This window comes from Danio aesculapii, chromosome 24 (assembly GCF_903798145.1).
Source record: "Danio aesculapii chromosome 24, fDanAes4.1, whole genome shotgun sequence".
Taxonomy (NCBI): Eukaryota; Metazoa; Chordata; class Actinopteri; order Cypriniformes; family Danionidae; genus Danio; species Danio aesculapii.
In genome coordinates, this window is record NC_079458.1 from 13,334,372 (window position 1) to 13,358,883 (window position 24,512).

The window sequence follows — 24,512 nt, forward strand, 5'->3', positions numbered from 1 at the left end:
ATTACTGTGACCCAAACTGTGTGCTAATGACAAAAGGAAAGATAAATGTCAGTGAGGCAGCGAGCATGGGAACCTGGCAGTGTTTGTGTGTGTGAGAGAGATAGAGAGAGAGTGTGCGTTGAACCAGAGTGTAACCAGAGTATAACCGCTGTGGTGGTTCTCTAGGTCATGGCGGTTTGAATAGCGAAAGAGAGAGAAAAAGAGAAACTATGGAGCTCAGGCTCAACTATTGTTCATCCATATGTAGTTTGGATTATGTTCAATCCTGAAACGCTGCATTTAAATGGGGAAGTAGAGATATTATGGATAGGCTTTCAGATAATTTGATAACTTTTACAGTAAAAGGACAAAGTACATGCATTTTTAAGATGTAAAATAAATCTCTAGTGTTCCCTGAATGTGTATTTGAAGTTTCCGCTTCACACAGTGTTTTGTGTGTGTCCCTTTAAATGCAAATTAGAGGCTGCTTTTCCAGAAGAGGGCGGGGCTTTTACAGACGCTATTCGGACACTACAAAAACAACAAAACAAGCGAATTTCGCTCAGCCAATTTGTCAGAAATTACCACAAGATTATTAAAGCTTTACATGTTCAAATTGGAGTCAGACAATGATGAAGACGAGGAGGTTAATCTTCTATACAGAACCAGGGCGTTTCCGAACGGTCAGTGGATACATTGCTGTCATTTGTGTCAAGCAATTTTGATTTATCTTGTTCACTAGCATGTTACTGCTCTGTTCCATTGTGCTGGCCTTTGCAAATAAACATGTTAGTACAGTTGTTGTATCTCTACTAAAAATTTAAAAAGTCTGTCACCTGACTACAGTTTATAGTAAATAGTTTTTGAGTTACTGTTTTCAGTATAAAGTAGGCTATCTCTGTAAATACAGTCAGAGACAACGATAACATTAGCCACATTAGCATGTTAATGAAAACATTACAAATAGTAACATCACCAACATCAGCTTGTTAATAAGCACACAATAGTAACTTTATCCACATTATCATGTTAATAAGCACATTGACAGTAGTAAATTTGGCCACATCAGAATGTTAATAAGCAAATTCTCAGTTGTAACCTTAGAATCTACCTTAGAATGTTAATAATCACATACTAATAGTAACTTTAGCCACATTAGCATGTTAATAAGTACATTTACAGTAGTAATGTTTGCCACATTAGCGTGTTAATAAGCACATTTACAGTTGTAACTTTATCCATATTAGCATTTCAAAAAGCACATTAGCAGTAGTAACTTTATCCACATTAACATGTTAATAAGCAGATTCACAGTAACTTTAGCCACATTAGTATATTAATGAGGTCAACACGGTGGCGCAGTGAGTAGCACTTTTGTCTCACAGCAAAAAGGTCGCTGGTTCGAGCCTCAGCAGGGTCAGTTGGAATTTCTGTGTGGAGTTTGCATGTTCTCCCCGTATTCACGTGGGTTTCCTCTGGGTGCTCCGATTTCCCCCACAAGCGCAAAGACATGCGCTATAGGTGAATTGGGTAAGCTAAACTGGCTGTAGTGCATGTGTGTAATTGAGTGTGTATGGATGTTTCCCAGTGATGGGTTGCAGCTGGAAGGGCATCCGCTGCATAAAATATATGCTGGACAAGTTGGTGGTTCATTCGGCTGTGGCGACCCCAGATTAATAAAGTGACTAAGCCAAAAAGAAAATGAATAAATGAGTATATCATTGAGCACATTAACAGTAGTAACTTTATCCACATTAACATGTTAATAAGCACATTCACAATAGTAACTTTAGCCACATTAGCATTTTAATAAGCATGTTAATAGTAGTAACTTTAGCCACATTAGCATGTTAATAATCACATTAACAGTAGTAACTTTAGCCATTTGCAAGTTAATAAGCACATTAACAATAGTAACTTTAGCCACATTAGCATGTTAATAAGCACATTGCCAGTAGCAAATTTAGCCACATTAGCATGTTAATAAGCACATTCTCAGTAGTAAATTTAGCCACATTAGAATGTTAATAAGCAAATTCTCAATAGTACCTTTAGGCACATTAGCATAATAAGTAGGCCTACATTCACAATAATAACTTTAGCCACCTTAGCATGTTTATAAGCACATTCACAGTAGTAACTTTAGCATGTTAAACACATTTACAGTAGTAACTTTAACCACATTAGCACGTAAGAACATTCAAAATAGTAAGTTTAACCACATTAGCATGTTAAGCACATTCACAGTAGTAACTTTAACCACATTAGCATGTTAAGCACATTCTTTGTAGTAACTTTAGCATGTTAATAAGCATTCTTAGTTGTACGTTTAGACACATTAGCATGTAGGCCTATAAATAAGCACACTTTAAAAGGAAATATGAAAACATTTTTTAAAATATGAAGTGATACTCATGAAGTGCTGCTTTGATAGATTCTTCAGAAACTGTGTAGTTGAAGCAGACCAACGTAAAATATATTTTATGCAACTATATCACACATTACAATCACATTATTATCATATTCTTTAAAAATAAACACAACCATGTATTGGTTGGATTGGTATGTGCACCATGAACTTGATTATTACGGAGCACCTAAACATGGAAAAGAAAAATTATGATATGTATGATGCTTCCACTTTAAGTTAGAAAACAAACTGAACTGTAAAATTTCAGTTTTGTTTAACTGAAAATCTCACTTATGTTTACAAGAAAATTATAGTTTTCTCTGAGAGAATCTGAAACTGAAACTTGGTTTTATATGGTCAGCATATACTGGCAATATTTTTATTTCAATATGAATAATTTTATTTATCTGAAACCCAGATTGTGTGGTGTGGTTCAGTGTTATGTTGCAATTTGTCGATTAAAACCAACCAACTTTGTGTGATTTTAAAACTTCAGTGAGGAACCAGATTAAAAGTATTACAGCTAGGTTTAAATAAAAAAGAAGAACCAATATAAAATGTTGTGGGTTTTATTATCTATACAATTACAAACATTTTATTATCATATAACTATTTTATTTATATTATCCATTTATACAGACAATATTTGAATAAGGAACTAGATTTTGTTTTGTAATCTGTTAAAAAGAAACGCATCATGATATATACAATATAGCAAAAAAGTGAAAAATTTCAGAATCATACCAAATAATAAAACTCAAAATAAAAAATGTAAAAGTGATGTAATATTACATTAATTAACAATAATTAAATAAATAATGTAAAATACAATCATTTGGAAACACTTTCAAAATCATACTAGAGTTAAACAGCAAAAGTCAGTCCAAGGCACTTGAAAAATATGGAAAAAATATTAAAAAGCCTTTATTGATATGGCTATTAAAAGGCTTTTTCATATTTTTTCCCACATTTTCTGAGTGCCTTGGACTGACTTTGGCTGTTTATTCTGATGAATCCCTTACCCAAAGAGCACATACACATTATTTAAGCTACCCCTGAGCACTTTTTGTTTGATTTTGGATTTTACTTGTAAGCTATATATATATATATATATATATATATATATATATATATATATATATATATATATATATATATATATATATATATTAGGGATGTCAGATCAGGTTTTTTTGCCTTTGTGTCGGAATCATTTGATTTTGATACCGAAACCTGATCCGATACTTCTATAATATATAAAAACAATAAAAAAAGAGCAAAGAAACAGATCCAGGAAGTTTCTTATTTTTTTATTTAATTCACCTAGTTTTAACATTCAACAACTCTGTTAACAAACAGAGTTCTACTGTGAGGTTATATAATTTTATTAAACAGAAACATTTATCAGTATACTTGCACAATGTTTTTATGTACTACTGCTAACAATAAAAACAGCAATAATATTATATACACACATGATCATATATACATATAAATATAGAGATCAAATTAATGAAATATAAAACAATTTATATAAATATTCTACATATCTAAACACTACTTTAAACCCTAATGTTAGAAAGCACAAGTGTTTATCAGCTCCATAATTAACAAGTAGTGCCAGTGTGAAGCAGGTCAGGGGTTTTAGCAGAAGGGGAGCAGATCTATTGAGAGATCTTCTCTTTCAGTGCTGTTTTCGGGAAGGAACTGAACGTGTCCTTTCGGCATGTGAAGCTCAGTAACAAGCATGAAGAATGAGCCTCTGAGCCACATCAGCACAGGAAGTCAACAGCCTGTTCAGCACAACTTCCTCTTAACCCTCCCCGTGCTCACTGACCATTCGCGCGCCTTACACATGATAAAAACACCAGCACCAGAAGGCTGACTTATGTCTATAATGATGCATGTTTTACTAGTGACTTTTGAATTACACTCAAAAAAATTATGTTTACCGTTCAAACTACTTATTTAAAATGAGCTGAAACAACACAAATATTGAGTTTTTTTGGGACAACTTAATTGTTTTATAATCCACATAGTTTTGGAAAGCTTATAATTGAACTTAATTCCTGAATGTTGTCCCATTGCAAATCGTGTGTGTGGGACTCAGCGTTTTTTACAGTGTAGGTAGTGACTCTTGATTTACTTTAAGCAAAACACAGTGGTTCAATGGAATGTTTTAAAAATAATAATGGAAGGACCAATGCACATATTGACTACATGTGTAACTTTAGGGTACTTTCCAGTTTTAAAGTACTGTAATATTGATTTAAAAATCTAAAATTGTTACAGAATGAAAAGCCTGACCTCTGTTGGCTGTCTGTCATATTTCATCATCAACTGCATTTCATTCATTCATTCATTCATTTTCTTTTCGGCTTAGTCCCTTTATTAATCTGGGGTCGCCACAGTGGAATGAACCACCAACTTATCCAGCATATGTTTTACGCAGCGGATGCTCTTCCAGCTGCAACCCATCACTGGGAAACACCCATACATTGTCATTCACACACGTACACAACGGACAATTTAGTTGGCCCAATTTACCTATATCGCATGTCTTTGGACTGTGAGGGAAACCAGAGCACCCGGAGGAAACCCACACCAACACAGGGAGAACATGTAAACTCCACACAGTAATGCCAACTGACCCACCCGAGGCTCGAACCAGCGACCTTCTTGCTGTGTGCCGATCGTGCTACTTTATAAAAATATTATATGTATTTCTATCCATAACATTGCAATATTTATCAAATATTATTTATATCAAAATTTGTGTAAAGTAATATTTAATCCATATTTATTAAATATATCACTATCAGATGTATATATTTTTTTCTATACTATTTATCCATCAATTTTTTTTGAAAAACTCAATTAAACTTGGAGAAAATAAATAAATAAAATAATAAATAAATAAAATAATAATATATATATATATATATATATATATATATATATATATATATATATATATATATATATATATATATATATATATATATATATATATATATACATATAAGGTGAATTATTATTATTATTAATTATGACAAAAGGTCAAATAAAATCAATAAAGTATCACAAAATTGATTTAACTTGTCAGGAGATAATTATTGCTTGAGATAATAGACCTTTCTGCTTCATATATCATAATAATAGTGTAAAGTCAAACACATTGCAGGATTTATGATATATTCCAGGCATACAGAGCATTCCAAACATACGCATTCAATGAGACAAACAAAAATAAAACCACATGAGTGTAAAAAGTCTACACAATTTGTTTATTAAGTAATGAAAACATGGTTTGTAAATCTATGGTATTAATCACAGAATGTATGCAGTTTTAGAACCTTTTTTAGTTATAATACAACATCAGAGTAAACTAAGAAATTGTGCTTAATATTAGATAGGAGGCACAATGTGTCAAATTAGCAGTCATCAACTGCTCAACAAGGCTTTTGTTGTTGCTTTAAACAATTTAAAAACATCAACCTCAAGACGATTGTAAGGCACATGGGTATATAAAAAAAGTACAATTATCAACAAAGAGATGTTGTTTTTATCATGAAATGAATAACTGGATCATGTGCTTTTTTTAACACTGCAAATATAAAAGGACACCGTTTCATAACGCATAACAAAAAAGGCCATCTGCGTGCAAATCAAGCATTTTCTATTTTCTGTGTGCTCAAATGCAAGAAGGAGAAATGTAAACTGCATCAGATAACAACAAATGTCAGCTACACCGGAGCAGAATAACCCTGAAAATAAATTATGGCATATTTTGACCTCTACATGATCTTATAAAACCTTCTAGAGATGCTAAAATGAGTTCATGTACAAGGAATCCACTTTTAAAATCCATAAAATGGCAATCAGTCTTAATACTTTATTCTTGTAAACGCATGTAGATACTCAAATAAGTCACTTTTGTAGTTTTGTATATTAATATGGAGGCATGTTGGCGGTAATCACATCAAAAGTTTTTGTTTGTTTTTAAATATTCTGCAATAATTAATGTAAACAGCCCTCGAGTTAGAACCTCTTACCAAACTGGGACTTTAAGACGTCACGTCCGATGAAAAACTGTTGCATATGAGCAGCAACAAGACGTCAAACGTTGCATATGTTACGCAGCACAGCTGGATTACACCATACCTCTCCGTTTTGGTTCCAACAACTCTCAATTCCTCTTAATTTAACAGCTCCAAATAGGTAATAGGCACTTTTCCCTTCTGACTCCCACGTTCCCCCATCAGCCAATCAGAGTCCATGCCTGGAACGCTGCTCACCATGATCACCTGAAAGAAAAGAGCATAGTTTAAAAGAGTATTTTAATATATTTATATATTTTATTTAAATGCATAGTTCTGGATCTTATTGGTTGAGCCGTGTTGAAAGCTGTTATAAACTACCAAAGACAATCGCTGCGTCCCAATTCGCATACCATGTTATAAAAGTATGTACTTGTGAAATGTGTAACAAAAGTATGCAATCTTCGGGACACACTACTTCCTCATCAATGGACGTTATGTTGCTTGTTACACCCCTTGTCAATCATCTCGACACATCATCCACATTTCTTTCATATTTAATGACCTAATATTTTCCTGTCGGCTAGACATGAATTAAAAGTCATTTGAACAACTTTACCAAAGCCACTCTACTTGACGGTTGGTCTCGCGTGTGTGCAGCCATGTTTGTAGTTTGTTTACACTTTTTACCCGAGTTTGTAGTTCTAATCAAATTCACATCCGACATGCAATGTATCGTGGTCAATATTAGTGGTTAGAGTATGGACGGTTCAACACTTCAAACTTCAACCAGAAATTGTACACCATCTTGGAACCTTTGGCATACTCTTCTTATGGTTTGGGACATACTAATAGTATGAGAATTAGCACAAACTATTATGAGAATTGGGACACAGCATATCGAATACACTAGACATGTCACATGTATAGTTCTGAATAGCGATGAATTCTAAAGATAATATGGCCACTGTAGGAAAGAAAGCTTCTAGAAAAAGAGCCGATCATTGATCGATATAAAGTGACTATTGTCTGGGGGAGGGTCTTGGTTCAGACGTGGGTTGTTAGGACAGTTTCTGCAGCTTCATTGCTATGAATCTTCTGGGGTCATCAAAAGTGCTGGAGCCTCAACAAACGCTTGTATCTTTCAAATCTGACATCATTATTTTGAATTAATTCCCATCTCTGCCGTTTAAATGCAAATGATGGAAACCCCTTAAATGCCCACAAACTTGTAAACAGAGAGACAGATCACTGCCATTTTAGGAGGAGATTTGCTATCAGTAATAAGTCAGAAATTACATCAGACGAAAAGCAAAAAAAAAGGATGTGGCATTTTACAGTGGACTATGTTGTATATGTTCAGGGTTTCTGCAAGTTTTATCAAGTCAAATTTAAGACTCTCACATTGCATTTTCTACCAACCGAACCTGAGCAGGCTTACATCTTCGATGATGCGATGAAGCGCTCTCACTCAGCACAGTGAAGATTGCTTTAGTTATATCATTTTGTATTATTTTTAGTCGTTTGGGATGCAGTGACACGCAGTGAAATATTTTGCTGAACAGATCCCAACTTTTGACATTCATAAATGATCATAAATGGCCCAGTTGGTCCAATGGAATTGAAAAAAAACACATGTAGTTATTTCTTAATCACAGATTTTAATGCGTCAAAACAAGAAAACTAGTTGTATACACTTTTTTTTCTTATAAAACCTTAAGTTTCATGCCTATTTATAAATATTATGTCCACTCACACTTCTGTAAATAGTGTTTGTGTAAATGGAAGATGTAAAGGGATATATTGTCATTTTCTTTTCCTGATTTCCAGCGGTTGTGAAATAATCTCTTTTCAATAATAATAAAAAAAAAAAAAAAAAAAATTATATATATATATGAATTAGTTAGATGGATTGTTGGTGATTGGTTGAGTGTTCGGCCGATAATTTTACTTTGATAAATGAAAAAAATTACGACCTGTTTAAAATGGTTTAAGACCTACAACAGAATAGGTCTGTGAATTTAAGACTTTTTAAGGCTTAAAATCTTGTTTTTGAAATGTAACACATTTTAAGACCCCTGCAGACACAGTAATGTTATTGATTCTTATGGTAGTAATATAGTTTGATTGACAGGATGACGACTGAGTGCGTCCTACAGAAAGTTATTAAGAAGGTTGGTGTTATGCACATTAGCTTGGGCAACCTGAAAATTCATTAATTCATTCATTTTCTTTTCGGCTTAGTGCTTTTATTAATCTGGGGTCGCCACAGCGGAATGAACCGCCAACTTATCCAGCATTTGTTTTATGCAGCTGATGCCCTTCCAGCTGCAACCCATCACTGGGAAACAGTCATACACTCTCGTTCACACTGGGCGAAACCAGAGCATCCGGAGGAAACACAGGGAGAACATGCAAACTCCACACAGAAATGCCAACTGACCCAGCCAGGGCTCGAACCAGCGACCTTCTTGCTGTAAGGTGTTTGTGCTACCCACTGTGCCACCGTGCTGCCAACCAGAAAATTATTATATATTTTTTAATGTCATGATTGAATGTTTAGAAACTAAATTTAGCCAGTTGTTCTCAAATTTCATCGTTGATTTCAAATATGAAATTTAAACACAAGCTTGGCAAAGTTTTTTGGAAGAATTTGATGTTTCCCCATTCAAAGAGATAAGAGCTGCAATTGAAAGCCCAAGGAGTGTTTCAAAGATGGTCGCTGAGTGAAATGACTTGCCTTAAAGGGTCTTTGAAATTACTCCATAAAGATACACTTGACTGTTGCTTGGTAACTATTTTTCTATTAGTAATCAGTAAATAATGTATATATAGACAACACCTATATACTATATAACTGCAGGTTAACCATGTTTATATATAATGACTTTAACTGTTAAAAAATATTAGTTATTAGTTAAGATGAGTTATGAGTTAAAATTATTAGTAACTAATAAAAGTTATGGTAACTAATAACCTTAACTTTAATCTTTGATTTTGATTGTAATCCAATAAAGTAAAGCTGCTTTGAAACAATAATTATTGTTAAAAGCACCATACAAATAAACTTGAATTGAATGAGTAAACTGCTTTTGTTTTATTTTGTGACATCTTGTTATGTTTATGGAATAACTGTTTTATAAAAGCAATAAACCCTTTGAAACTGTTATAAATTCACTGTGAACCACAGCTTCTTGGGGCTTATTGCTTTTTATATGTCCTTGTTTTCTAGATGTCCTTCCATTGCTGAAACACTGATTGATCGATTACATGAAAATGATTTCGGTAAGCCATACTATTTCTGCATACCTTTTGATGTACAGTTATCTTTATGCTATAACTAGTAGTAAAGAGGCAGATATGATTGGTTAATGTTGTTAATAGGAATTAATGGGTCACGAACCTCATCGGCCAATAAGGAGAGTTCATTGCTACCGGCGGCGTCGTAATCGTACAGCACCCGCGCTTTACGGCTCCCGCTGAAGTTCTGCATTTCGGTGAAACCTGAGGACGTGTTGCTTGTGGTGGAAGGAAGAGGAGTCGATAGTGGCAGGATGGGTACAGAAACACTGGCTCCACCGCTGGCTGTCGACTGGTTGTTGTTGGAAGTGAAAGCTGAAGGAAAGCTGCATGAGAGAATGAGAAGGTGAATGAGAAGGTGAGTTAAAGTGCACCAGTTTTGCATTTTTTCAGTACCACTTTATATTAAGTGGCCTTAGCTACAACAGTAGGTACTTCCATCAAAAAAATAAGAACAATATACTTAGTGTTCATATGGAATTGCACAGCACTGATGATGCTATTGAGGTGGAATATGGGTATGGTGTTTTTAAGGATGAATTAAGGTATAAGGGATGGGTCAACAAAACAGTTATAAAGGTAATTATAGATATTATTGATGTAATTACAAGCAATTTTACAATGTAAAGTATTGACAATGCATGTGCATACTATCAAATTATTCACTTAATACACAGTACACAGTAATTAAGGCTACTTAATATAATAAAAACATTTCATGTAGTGTGCAATAATGTAGAAAGTAGAACATCTACAAAGTAAAAATAAATAATAACAACAAGTAGAGATATGCCAATATAGACATTTTGGGTGAAACAGACGAGTGATAATTATTTATGTTGGAAAACCGATAACAGATATATTAGCGGTGTAATAGATATTACATTTATTTATTTTATTACACTATTTTCACACACAAAAAATAGAGGAAACTGCAAAACATTTGGATGCAGGAAATCAGGTTTCAATGCTTTTACATTTGCATGAAGGCAAAAATTTTACTGACGATTGGGTTATGCTTAACCGGTTTATAATCTTACTCCATAATAGGGCTGAACAATATTTCGTATAAGCATCAATATCGCAATGTGTGTATCTGCAATAATCACATCAAAGAATTAGATATTAAATATGATTTTTATATTATTGTATAACATTATTTATACACTGATGATCATGTTATTTTGAGTTTGATTGATTAATTTTTGTACTTGAATACAGTTAGACTTGCCAGAAAACCACAAAGCACTGTTTATTTCACTTTTGCTCTGTCGTACTTATATATGCTTGTAATTGATTACATTTTATGCAGACGCATTGCAAAGAAAAATACTTGATCACTCAGTCAGACTAAATTCATGAAATCTTTCCAAATAAAGCCATATCAATCATTTAGTGACACTATATTCATTTTGCAATTTCTGTTTAACGGAGAGAAAATATTTTCAACACATTTCTAATTACAATAGTTTTAATAACTCATTTCTAATAACTGATTTATTTTATCTTTGCCATGATGACAGTAAATAATATTTTATTATAGTTCTTTTTCAAGATACTTTTATACAGCTTAAAGTGGCATTTAAAGGCTTAACTATGATAATTAAGTTAACTAGGCAGGTTAGGGTAATTAGGCAAGTTATTGTATAATGATGGTTTGTTCTGTAGACTACCGAAAAAATATATAGCTTAAAGGGGCTAATAATTTTGACCTTAAAATGGGTTTAAAAAAATTTAAAACTGCTTTTATTCTAGCCAAAATAAAACAAATAAGACTTTCTCCAGAAGAAAAAATATTATCAGACATACTGTGAAAATTTTCTCTCAGTTAAACATCATTTGGGAAATATTTTTAAAAGAAAAAAAAATTAAAAGGGTGGCTAATAATTCTGACTTCAACTGTTTATTGCGGCAAAACAAGATATTGCAATGTCAGATTTTTTCAATATTGAGCAGCCTTACTCCATAAAACAAAGTCTTACTTTCCCAACTGCTTTTGGAGGTCGACCATGTACTGGTAACACTGAGCGTAATATGTCATCTGAGCCTCCACAAAGTCATTAAGGCAGCGGAGATGATGCGCCTGGGACAGAAAGAGAGATCAGGCTTGTTGTAGGTCAGACACTGGGATTGTGCAGTAAATCTGGACTGGTAGACACTCACATGTGTACTGCTGATTCCTTCCAGAAGAAGCCTGGTGATCTCCGCCTGTCTGTCGAACTCACTCTGCGTCATCTTCAGATCCTGCTCGGCCTGAAAGAAAGAGTCAGACATGTTTAAAGTTGAAGCTTAAAAGGGATAGTTTACCTTAAAGGGATATTATATTATTTACTCATCCTCCACTTGTTCCAGACCATTTTGAGTTTTTCCTCTTCTGTTGAACCCAAAGATGATTAGCTGAAGAATGTTGGAAAAAACAGCCATTGGTTTCAATGTTTTTTGGGGGCTTACCAAGGACAACACGGGCTCATTCTAAAAACATACCCCTATATACATTCTGGAGATCGCGAATTATGTAGCCAGAAGTATGGACGGCTGCATTTCGTCTTAAAAACGAACGCTACAGGGTGGTATAACGTCGTTCCTTTTCGCGCTTACGAGCTGACAGCTTATCTGCAACTTGAGATGCAGAGAGAAGTTGACCATGATGACAGGGTTCGAGTCCGGCAAAGAACGGTTCCATAAAGCAGGTAAGACAAAAGCAAAAGCCAAAGAACAAAATAAACAAGTAACATGGTGAAAATGTGGCAAAATCTGAAAATGTGGTAAAAAATAAATAAATACAAATAGTAATATTATTATTATTATTATTATTATGATTAATAATAATAATTATATATATATATATATATATATATATATATATATATATATATATATATATATATATATATATATATATATATATATATAAAATCAAGGGGCCTTTCTTTTTCTGGATTGCTTTTGAAAACACTGTTGGATCTTTTTGGGAAGTAGGTGAGCTCTAGTCATTCATTGCTTTTGAAAACTCTATTGGATCATTTTGGGAAGTAGGTGAGCTCTAGTCATTCAGTGCTTTTGAAAACACTACTGGTTGGGTTTGGGGAAGGAGGAGGAGATCACTCAGTCAGTCAGTCAGTCAGTCAACAGTGGCCTCTGATGGATTTACATAAAAAGAGCAGGTGTGAATGGCACTAGCGAAACAAATTTGACATCTCAAAAAAGCATACCAGCAGCCTCTGGTACTGCAAATAAAACTCTGCAAATAAAACTATACCTCCTGGGACGTATTTTGCGCTCTGCAGAAATGTATACAGGGGTACGTTTTCAGAATGAGCCTGGGTTGATTATGGATGTAGATGGCTGCTGGTGTCCAACATTCTTCAGAATATCTTGTTTTGTGTTCAAGAAAAGAAAAAATCATAAAAGTCTAGAAACACTTGAATGTGAGTAAATAATTATAAAAATATATAATTCAGGTGAAGATGACTGCACTTATAAAGACTCCCATTGAACACAAAACAAAGGAAAACACAGGGAAACAAAACAATTGGAAACTGGAGAAAAAATTATAACAACGCCACTGCATTTTTATACAAATCTTAATGATGATATGTATCGAGAAAACAAATGCCCCAAAGTCTGCAAGAGATATTTTTAAAACCAACTACTCGGTATTAAGGAAGCTCTGTATAATTGGTAAAACCTTCTTGGAGAAGTTGGATCTCTAACCCTGTGACTAAATATGGGTACTTCCTTAGTATGTGATGTGAAATGCAGAATCTCAAAATGAATCACATTAATATGATTTTTAAATACATGGATGTTACACTGTTTCTGCTGAGATTAGGAAGTGAATACACATTTTGCTTACGCACTGACATACCTAAACAAAATGTTGGAAACAGTTAAGGCTATGGTCTCTGGTTCATTGCTTTAGATAGAAATCCATAACTCCATAGACAGCAGTTTTCATATTAGCACCAATATTTACAGATGATCCAAAAAAAGCAGAAGATTCTCCTTACCGTTGTCACTTCCTCTGCCCACATCTGCACAGCATTTTAAAACAGCAACAATAGAAGCTTAGCTTCACAACTAAAACATTCACATAGACTACAGCAGTGTTTCTCAACCATGTTCCTGGAGGACCATCAGCTCTGCACATTTTCCAGTGCTGTGTCCCAATTCATACACTATTCGTCCTAAATAAAATTCCAAAATAGAATTAGTATGTCCCAAACCATAGTATGATGAAAAGAGTATGCCAAAGTTTCCTGGATGTTTACTATTTCCAGTAAAAATTTGAAGTGTAGAACCATCCATACTCGGATACCTTTCATAGATTGTGCGTTGGATGTAAATTCAATTAGAACTATAAACTCGGATAAAAAGTTTAAATAAACTACAAACATGGTGGACACGCGAGACCAACCGTCAAGTAGAGAGGCTTCAGTAAAGATGTTTGAATGACTGTTAATTAATATCTAGCCAACTGGAACATATTTAAATCATGTTTTCCATGTTATATTTCATCTGCAACAACAATGTGAACTTATATCAAGATGTTTGGACATTAACTTCTGAATGCATAATTATCCAAAGACCTAAGATTTCTAGATGAAAGACTCGCGAATGGCAGTGTTGGTGGTCCTCCAGGAACGTGGTTTAGAAACACTGGAATAAAGCCACAACGGTAGCAGCTAACAAGGGGAGAACTTAACATGCTAACTCAAGTTTCTGTCAAAATACCATAGATGATACTGTTATTGTGACGAAAACAAAAAGCACAAATACAAAACATCAACAACAAGTGTCCTTTTTTCAGAGTAGTTTAGACTTTTGACTTCCATTAAATTGATCAAATGACACAGTTTAATCATAGTAATAATAAATAAAATGTGGTATTGTCAAAAACTACACTGTAAAAAAGATGAATACAGAAATGAATTGTATTAAGGGACCTTGACAGGGTTCCCACACTAGGGCTGCATGATTTTGGAAAAATCTAACATTGTGATATTTTGTGATTCTGCGATATATATTTTGATATGAATGCCATTTCACCAGATGACTTGATTATCTCTATTCAGAAAGAATTTATTATTTTAGATTGACTGGGATGATTCTATAGAGAAGTGCATCTGAATAAAATATAAACCAATAAAAAGCATAGATCAGTACAGTTTTAAAAAGATACAATTAAAATAATGTTTTAACGTTTTCTGAATCTAACAGTAATCAGGTAAAGTAATTGAATAATAAAAATATTTCAATAACATTACTTATTATTAAAGTTACAAATGCTACAATTTCTTCTCCGTGAATGCTTGTAACAGTCACAGGCCTCAACAACACACGAAAATGCTAACTTATAATATAATTCATAGTCTCACTCAACATTGCATACTCTGCGATGGGACTATTGTGAATGATCACAATACGATATTGATGCTGAAACGATATTTTGTGCAGCCCTATCTCACTCTATCATAAACAGCAGATTCAAGGACTTTTTAAAGCACCATTAATTTCAAATCAAGCAACGTTTTTAATTCACTCTGCCAGCTTATATAGCACCATGAAAGTGCTCAATGTACTTAACATTTAAATTACATAACATTTACATAAAATGTCAGAGTTCTGGTAATGTTTTGAATGTCATTTTCAAAAATTTAAACCGTTTTAAACAGTCATGTTCAATGAACTTCAATCAAATTTGTTGAATTAAAAACTATTCAAATGCGGTTTATGAAAAAAGCGCATTATTTGTCATAGCTCATGAACAAGATTCAAAATGTACGATTTTTAAATTAAGAATTCATAATTTTTTTTCCTTTTTTTCAGCAGCATGACAATTGTTGAAATATCATCAAAAACTAATAAAATTTAAAATTTAATTCACGCACTTTCAATAAATAATGTTTGAATACTTTCCAGGCCTTGAATCTATATCCCTGAAATTCAAGTATTTACAAGACGTGTGGAAACCCTGCCATGATCTCTGCTCTGTTGACAGTTGATGTTAAAAATTCAACTCTGCAATTTAACAAAGTGACTTTTATTGACGTTTTAGTACTTTGAAACAATATATTGTATAAGGAATAACACGTATAGAAAGAAGTCCTTAAATTAACAGAAAGAGTACTGACAGTTAATTTACAATACCAATACTGACAATATATCAAACTATTAAAATGTCAATAAACATTTTTCAAACTTTTCAATATCAAAAGTTTTTGGAGGAAAGATCAAGGTCATATAATGCAATTCAAAACTATAATTAAATGAAAAAACAAAACAAAAAAAAAACAAACAAACAAACATGAATCACAAAATATTGAAAATTGCTGATTTTTGCATTTTTTTTACAACGTGGTTAGCAACAAAATAGTTGTAGGAAACATACTATCTGCAGCAATTGACTAAGAATTGCTCGCTCACTTCACAGGGTATCGAAGCAAACTACACACTTCCTGTTTTGGAAGAGGGCATCTGTTTGTTTGGGTGCTGTGTGCGTTTGTGTGACATATAAGGACTAAAATGTTTAATTATTAGTTATAGTTATTACAAGGAGAATGACTTATGAAGGCTTATAAATACAGAATACATTTTTTTTGACAACGTAAAAAAGTTAGGTACAAGTCGATAGAAAATACAGTATAAAAACTATTTTGCCCATGAAATGTCCTCACAATTCACAAAAACTTATGAGGACCTAAAAAGGCTTATAAATACAGAATCATTTTTTGGAGAATGTGAAAAAGATTAGGTATAAGACGATAGAAAATACATTATAAAACTATTATGCCCATGAAATGTCCTCACAATTCCCAAAACCTACGTCAACTTAAAAATGCTTATAAATACAAAATAATTTTCTTGAGAAAGTAAAAAAGGTTAGGTATAAGATGATAGAAAATACATTATAAAAAGCATTATGCCCATGGAATGTCCTCACAATTCACAAAAACATATGAGGACTTAAAAAAGCTTATCAATACAGAAACTTGTATTTTTTGATAAAGTAAAAGGGGTTAGTTTTACGGGCCGATAGAAAATACAGTTTCAAAACCATTACGCCTATGGATTGTCCTCACAATTCACAAAAACAAACATGTGCTGTTGTGTGTGTGTAGGTTGAGTGCTAGTCATGAGGAGACAATCTTGAAGCACTTCTTTACTTCTCTTGTGAAACTGTGAGCAAGTGCGCAGATCAGTTTTGAAATGTCATCACGATGTTGAGCAAACGTGGATATCCTCTTTCCGAACTCTATATGCACAACAAAAAAAGGAACCTGGGAACACACGCGCTGCTAATATCCGGGACAAAAGAGCTTAATCAACAGCTTAAAGAGGAACTAGCATATCTTAAAGGTGGCTCTTTTACAGAAGAAGAGTGGAACTTGGCACTGGGGTGAAAGACACACAAACCAACCTTTAGCCACTTCACATGGAGAAAATTCACCATGAAGGAGACATTGGCAACATAGCCAACGTCTCCTGGTGGAGGGGTAGATCTGAGAGGCTGTCGTGTGTCAGCACAAAAACAAGAGACAGTAGAGAGATGGATTTAAAAAAAGATGGCAAGTGTCATCTTTAATTAATATGCTTGCTAAGAGTTTTTTTGTTGTTGGCACAGACCCATATAAATGATCATGCTTGTGCAACATCCCACAATGTAAAAAATATGGTTCATTTTATAAAGTCTCAATTTATGTTGTAAAAGATTATATTATACATCACTAATTTTCCTATTCAAAAGAAATAGGTTCATAATTTAATAATTCATTCATTTACTAGTTCATTTACTCATTCATTCATTTTCTTTTCGGCTGTCCCTTTATTAATTAGGTGCCGCCACAGCACAATGAACCGGCAACTCATCCAGCATACATTTTACGCAGCGGATGCCCTATCCAGCTGCAACCCAGCACTGGGAAACATCCATACACAAACACTACGGCCAATTTAGCTAATTCAATTCACCTAAAGCGCATGCCTTTGGACTTCAGAGCGCCTGGAGGAAACTCACCCCAACACGGGCAGAACATGCAAACTTTACACAAAACTTTACCCAAAATTTCAACTGACTCAGCTGGGGTTCGAACCAGCGACCTTTTTGCTGTGAGCTGACAGTGCTACCCACTGAGCCACTGTTTCGGCCTCAGTTCATTTATCTCTTAAATAATATTTACAGGGTATCTGCAAGTTTCTAAGAGTTATATTTAAGACCTTAAGACCTTTTAATACCATATCAAATGAAATTTAAGTGTAAAAAAACCTCAAAACACTTTTAATAATAATAATAATAATAATAATAATAATAATAATAATAATAAACCTACATCATTCCACCAAACTGCATTAATAATGCTAACTAGGGCTGTGCGATTTGAGGAAAATATCTAATTGCAATTTTTTTGACAGATATTGTGATTTAATTCTGTAGTCAAGCTTCAGCTCAATAATCTGTAAGTCGTGGCAACAATTCTGCGACAACTCTTAAAAATTAGCCGTTTTTGTTCGATGTCTGTGACTTTGAAACCAAAATATTCCCATATTACCAATGCTGTTTTACTTTGATATTAATTCGTCAATTAAGGCTTCTAAAGCAGCAGACACCATTATCCCACTTGTCTGCGCTTTCCTGTTTGTTTCTTTTTTTTTTTTATTGTGGGCGTTTTGCATAGTTCAGTTGTGCAATTGTGATTGTGCAGAATGATTTCATATCGCAGCCTCTTGCGATTAACAAATCGCAACTTTTCAAATTGCGATTCGATTTCGATTAATAGCACAGCCCTACAGCTAGCATAATTTCCTAATGTCCAATAACTTATGCCTATTATTAAATTAAATAACAATATTTAATATGTAAAGTTTTGTATTATTGCTTTATTGACCTTTTTCTTCAATGCAGAAGTGTTCTTGTTTTTGAGAGTGTTTTAGAACTTCAGATTCAGTTGCCTATGGGAGAAAAGACTAGGAATAATAAACAGCAGAAAACAGTCAAAATACCTGCACTACAAACAAGCGTTTGCATGAGTATACAGACAATAATAATATAATTATATATTATAATAATATAATATTATATTATAATAAAATAATATTATAATAATATATAAAGAAAATATCAGTTTGCAACATCAAGCAGCATAACGAGCTGTTTTTAATGTCTAAAAATGAATGGAAGTAAATGAGACCGGAAGTCACGAGCCAAAACGATTCAAATGGCTGCGCCCGCTCGTATGCGAAGAATAAGGTGAATAAATACATACCTTCTGATTTTGCTTGATTTTGTTCTGGTAAGGCATGCTGAAAACTTTAAGGTTTTTTTGTAATTTTGTTTTGTAAACGCGGATTTATGTATATTATTAAGTATAATAATATTTAAAATATTATACTATGACATGCAAGACTTTAAGTATCCGCGGACACCCTGTATTTATTTAAAACTATCACGTTACTTTTTTACATCAATAAAATATGTATTTATTTATTTTAGTATCTTTTTATATATAATTGTTTTACATTTATATGAATATTTTATGCTTTTATCCAGACCCATAGCACTCCCTTGTGGCCCCCAGTTTGAAAACACATGGTCTAGGTTGTAGCTTATATTTGTAAATGGGAATCTAGTGACATTGTGTCATTCTTAAGGGAAAAATACAATTGTAACTCACCACAGCTCTGGCGTCAGCCATTTTTGCTTTCTTTAGCTTGGTCTTTGCTGCATCAAGGTCCAGTCGTTTGTTCTGAAGCAGTTTGCGCTCTTTCTGTAAAGAAGCAGGCGTAATGAATTTCTATTATTAAAAACTGACCTTATCAAAATATATCTTACATACATACAACTTATATATATACCTCAACACTGGCAAACAGCTTTTTCTTGTTTAGAATTGTTTAGATTCCAAAAAGTTTTTATTATTATAATTATTTTTACTTGTAATAGAAATAATTAAATTTATAGATTTTAAATTGTGATCAATATATCACATTTATCACACAAAACCCCAAAGTTCCATCACAAACACGACTTAGGCAGAACATTTCTCAGTTTTTATGTTTTTCTTTAAGTTTGTGGTAGATTACAAGATGTCAAAGCTGTGTAATTCTTTCCATCAGCATGTCTGTGTCTATCAGTGTCTGAAATAAACGAAAAAAAAAAATGATCCAAAATGAACACCTTTTACATTCACATCGCATGAACCGTGGTGTTTGAAAAAGCAACTTAATAATAATAATAAAAAAAAATAATAATACATTATATTTGTAATGCGCTTTCCTTAGACTCAAAGCGCTACAAATGAAAATACTAATAATACAAGGCAAAAAACCAACAATAACAGAAACAGCACAACAACAAAATAGATGCAGAAAAAAAACAATAAGAATATGAACTATAAGTTAACAAAATGTTAAAGTTAAAAGTAATGCTAAAAAGGTGAGTCTTAAGACGTTTTTTAAAACAGTCCAGAGAAGCGGCATTCCCAATGCTGATGGGTAGTGCATTCCACAGCTTAGGCGCACTGTATGAGAAGGCCCTACCACCCATGGTCTTGAGTTTACAGCGTGGCTAATGCAAGGTAAGTGGCAAGAGTCACCAGGTAACAAATGTAACCTGGTGCTAGCCCATGCACTGCTTTAATGGTTAAAATCAAGGTCTTAAATTCAATCCGTGACTTAATAGGAAGCCAGTGTAATTGTTGAATTACAGGAGTAATATGGTGGCGTGATAATGTGTGTGTCAAAGCTCGTGCAGCGGAATTTTTAATGTACTGTAATCTTCTGAGAGCAGTTTTAGGTAAACCCCCAAAAAGTGAATTACAAAAATCAAGACTTCGCCAATTCTTGTGACTGCCTGATCTCACCAATATAGTCTTGAAATCTCCTTCTAGAAAGTTGCGGAAAGGCGTAAGGAAATTAATGGCAGAGCTCTGAATGAACTCTCGTTCCGCTCCTCCGATCTGCTTTTCTGTCTCGCCACACTTTATCAGAGCATTTCCTGTGGACAGAAATGGACCAAATCAGTATAATCAAGATGAATTGATCAGCAGAGTAAATATTTCAGCAAAACTTTAAGACTATACAGTCTGCTTACACTTTGGTAGGAATTTAGGAGAAATGGAGCACTGTCACATGACAATGCACTACTACGGGTATGTAGGGCACTATGCTTACCATAGGCTGTTCCTGGCCCAAATTCATTCCCAGAGTCGATCATAGACTGACCCATAAGCTCATGGTTGTTCATCCGTGTTGGGGCCTTCTTGTCGAGTTTCTCATACAATAATTCTTCTATTCTGGCATCTAAATGCAAATATTAACAACACTATTACAAACTTATGTGAAATATTAGCTGCTCTATATTGTGATTTGCATATTCAGTGTTTCATTGGCTATATCCGATACCACAGCGGGGCTCTGTACAGAATTTCTGATACGTATGTGTGATTTGAACACTAAGTAAATAACGGTTTTGCTAGAAAGTTAAACCTTCCAATAAAATAATACTTCCATTGGAATAGTACAGAAAGTTGTCATGACTATTCAGATGTCCAGCTAAGCTTACTTGGGTTTGGTTGCAGTAGCACTTCTGTTTGCTTCAAAATCTTCTCTGTCCAGTGTTTAGTGCATTCAGCTCTAGTGAGGAGAGTCTCCAAATGTGCGTCCAGTTCTGTCTTCTCTGCCTGGCCGAATTTTTCTTCTGTGAACTGTTTGTGAAGACAACAGACATTTTATAACTGTGGGGAGCAAATCTTTGGCCATATTACGGCCACAAATATCTGAAAACCAAGGTGAATACAAACAAAAGTGACCATTTTTTATTTATATAAAATAGTAAGATATAGCTATGTATATTGAAATAAATGTAGTAATATGTCAAAGTATTCTCGACAATGTGTAATGAAAGGAAGTGTTCAATCATTAATGTTATCTCAAAATTTTACTTCAATAGCACACAGGCAGGCAGGCAGCCACTAGAGACCAGACAAACACAATTTGTTTTGTGTCTCAAATCCTAGTAAACAGACACGTGAATATTCTTATTAACAGCAAATATGTCCATCTTTATGTTGTGGCTACAAATGGTGTCTACTTAGACAGCTTAGTAGGTTTTAGAACACGGCCTTAGTGTGTAAATATGCTGAGCTCTGTCGGATTAAACTCTGCTTTAGCCCGTTAGCGTTAGCTTCACAAACTTAATCTGAAAAGTGAAATTTATATATGTGCTTCGGCCATATTACAAAGAATATGCGTCTAATGCCCTTTAAAATTCGCTTTTGCGCTTACATTTGAGAAACCAGACAGTTTAATGAAAAGTTAATGAGCAAAACAGATTTTCAGCTCGGAGGAGAAAGAAAGGCCGTGAGCGAGAAAGACACAAATGCTGCGAGAAATATATCCTAAATCGCATTTACATCAGAAAATGCCCGTTTTTATGGTCAGTTTGTTTAAATAAAACTTATTTTAACACTGCAAGCATTTGTACAGCGAATATAGGTCACTTACTTGCACCGCCCGACTGAATAAAGTACCAGCGTCCGCTGCAAATCTCTTCACGTTAAAATCCATCTTTATCTGTACAGTATAAAACTATTAATTAAAAAGTTTGCGCGTCAAGATGGTGCAAATAAATTTGATGGCATCAAATTTGATCCTTTATTACAGCGTCCGTGTTTTTGTTAAAGTATGACAGAAGCAACAGCCGGCTGAGAAGAGGAAGAACCACCCACAGATCTGATTACTCGAGGGCCCAGAACCGGACCTGGGCCGCGAGAAGCGTCCGGTATCACCGTATGGGTCCAGTTGTGTGTGTGTAAACAAAAAACACCTTCAGCAATTCAACTTAAGTGTTTTCGGAAATATATTCTGTCGTGTTGCACAGGAATCCGGGATGTTGTGTGTTAAGGCCCATAATGAATCAGGCTTGTTGATTCTGGTTTGTACCTTGATTGAGACTGGGAAGTTTTCATGTGAGGCTGTCATGCAGCCGAACTCTTCAGTTTTCACGCTAGTTACACTTTAATCAGTATTTGTGTATATTTATGTAAATGAGTGTATAGCGAACTCTACTGGCCAAAAAGTGTTGAACACAAGAGGGCAGTGTAAGCATTGTTAAAGACCCCATGAAAGCGCTATTTGTTGTTGTAATACATATATATATATACACACACAGTGCTCAGCATAATTGAGAACACACCATTTTGAAAGCCAATATTTTTATCCATTTCTTAGTGAATATGGGTAATATTGGGGCATTTAAACAAAAGAGATTTGTTAAACAGATTTAATAAAATAATATTTTAGTCACTGAACATCTTTAGAAATTAAAAGATAATACATTTAAATTCATGTAAAATATTGCAAATTTTTTATTTTATTTTATTGTCTCTCTTCCCTAATGAAAGAAACAGCTTAAACCAGCCTAGGCTCGTTGGCTGGTTTTAGCTGGTCGACCAGCTGGGTTTTAGAGGGGTTTTCACCATTTCCAGCCTGGTCTTAGCTAGTCAGGCTGGGAGATGACCAGCTAAAACCAGCTTGACCAGCCTAGCCAGGTTGGGAGCCCATCCAAAACCAGCTATGTCCAGCTTAAACCAGGCCGGTCAAGCTGGTTTTAACTGGTCATTTTCCAGCCTGACCAGCTAAGAGCAGGCTGGAAGTGGTGGAAACCCCTCTAAAACCCAGCTGGTCAACCAGCTAAAACCAGCCAACAAGCCTAGGATGGTTTAAGCTGTTTTTTTTCTGTAGGGTTGAATTTAGCTATTTTTGAAAATTGTACTTAATATTTTTCCCTAACATGTACATTTAGGCTACTAATTTTTGAACCATTGTTGTAAGTTATTCTGTTAGATTAACTCCAGATTTGGCTTCAGTACAGACTAAACTAATGTAACTAATGTACATGCACAAATATAATATTGTAAAGCATCCTATAGAAAATATGAGTTTAAATGAAAGATTTGTGGGGGTGTACTTGTATATGCTGAGCACTGTATATGTATATATATATATATATATATATATATATATATATATATATATATATATATATATATATATATATATATATATATATATATTTATATGAATTTATTTCATTTGTAGGCCAACTCAACTGGACGATTTCTTCACAATATATATGTGTCCTTGCAGTTTTCCACTAAAATAAAAGTCCATTGTGTAGGACTTATGTTTAAAACAAAAAAGAAAATGAAACATTCAATCAAAAGTATGATTATGAAACATTGTATAGTTCAAATTATTACATTAAAATTGTAATTAGCTGTCTTTTCTCAATATGTTTTGTAAGTCTGTATCATGAACAGCTCTTACTCATTCTTATTCATTACATGTGGTGACAAAGTTGGATCTAATATTCATTCATTCATTTTCTTTTCGGCTTAATCCCTTTATTAATCCAGAGTTGCCTAAGCGGAATGAACTGCCAACTTATTCAGCATATGTTTTACGCAGCGGATGCCCTTCCAGCTGCAACCCATCACTGGGAAACACCCATACAGTCTCATTCACACACATACGCTAAATCTAATATTTAAAATTCTAATATTTAAATAAAATATTGGCCAACTGAATGTCTTTTTTTAATGAATATTGAATAATGAATTTTAATGCATATTATCCCCTGAAATCAGTGAAATGCATATTTTCATCTAACACTTATCACTAGATGACACTGATGTAGCGTAGTTTATACATGTTTATACATCTGCCTGCTGAAAATAAGACTTTTAAAATAAAGAAATCAAGGAGGGGTTTCATTTAAGCATGCT

The 24,512-nt window shown here is 33.9% G+C and overlaps 1 protein-coding gene across 1 annotated transcript; it reads right to left on the minus strand.

The window, feature by feature from the left end:
• Positions 1-6,380: 6,380 nt before the first annotated feature.
• sh3glb1a (SH3-domain GRB2-like endophilin B1a) lies at positions 6,381-22,621 on the minus strand. The gene is made up of 9 exons (XM_056450921.1): positions 22,231-22,621; positions 21,290-21,431; positions 20,899-21,027; positions 20,589-20,722; positions 19,401-19,493; positions 11,893-11,982; positions 11,712-11,812; positions 9,833-10,055; positions 6,381-6,696 (listed from the first exon to the last, which is right to left on the minus strand). Exons 1-9 carry the CDS (start codon positions 22,291-22,293, stop codon positions 6,589-6,591), a joined length of 1,083 nt encoding a protein of 360 aa, XP_056306896.1. The 5' UTR covers positions 22,294-22,621; the 3' UTR covers positions 6,381-6,588.
• Positions 22,622-24,512: the final 1,891 nt, after the last annotated feature.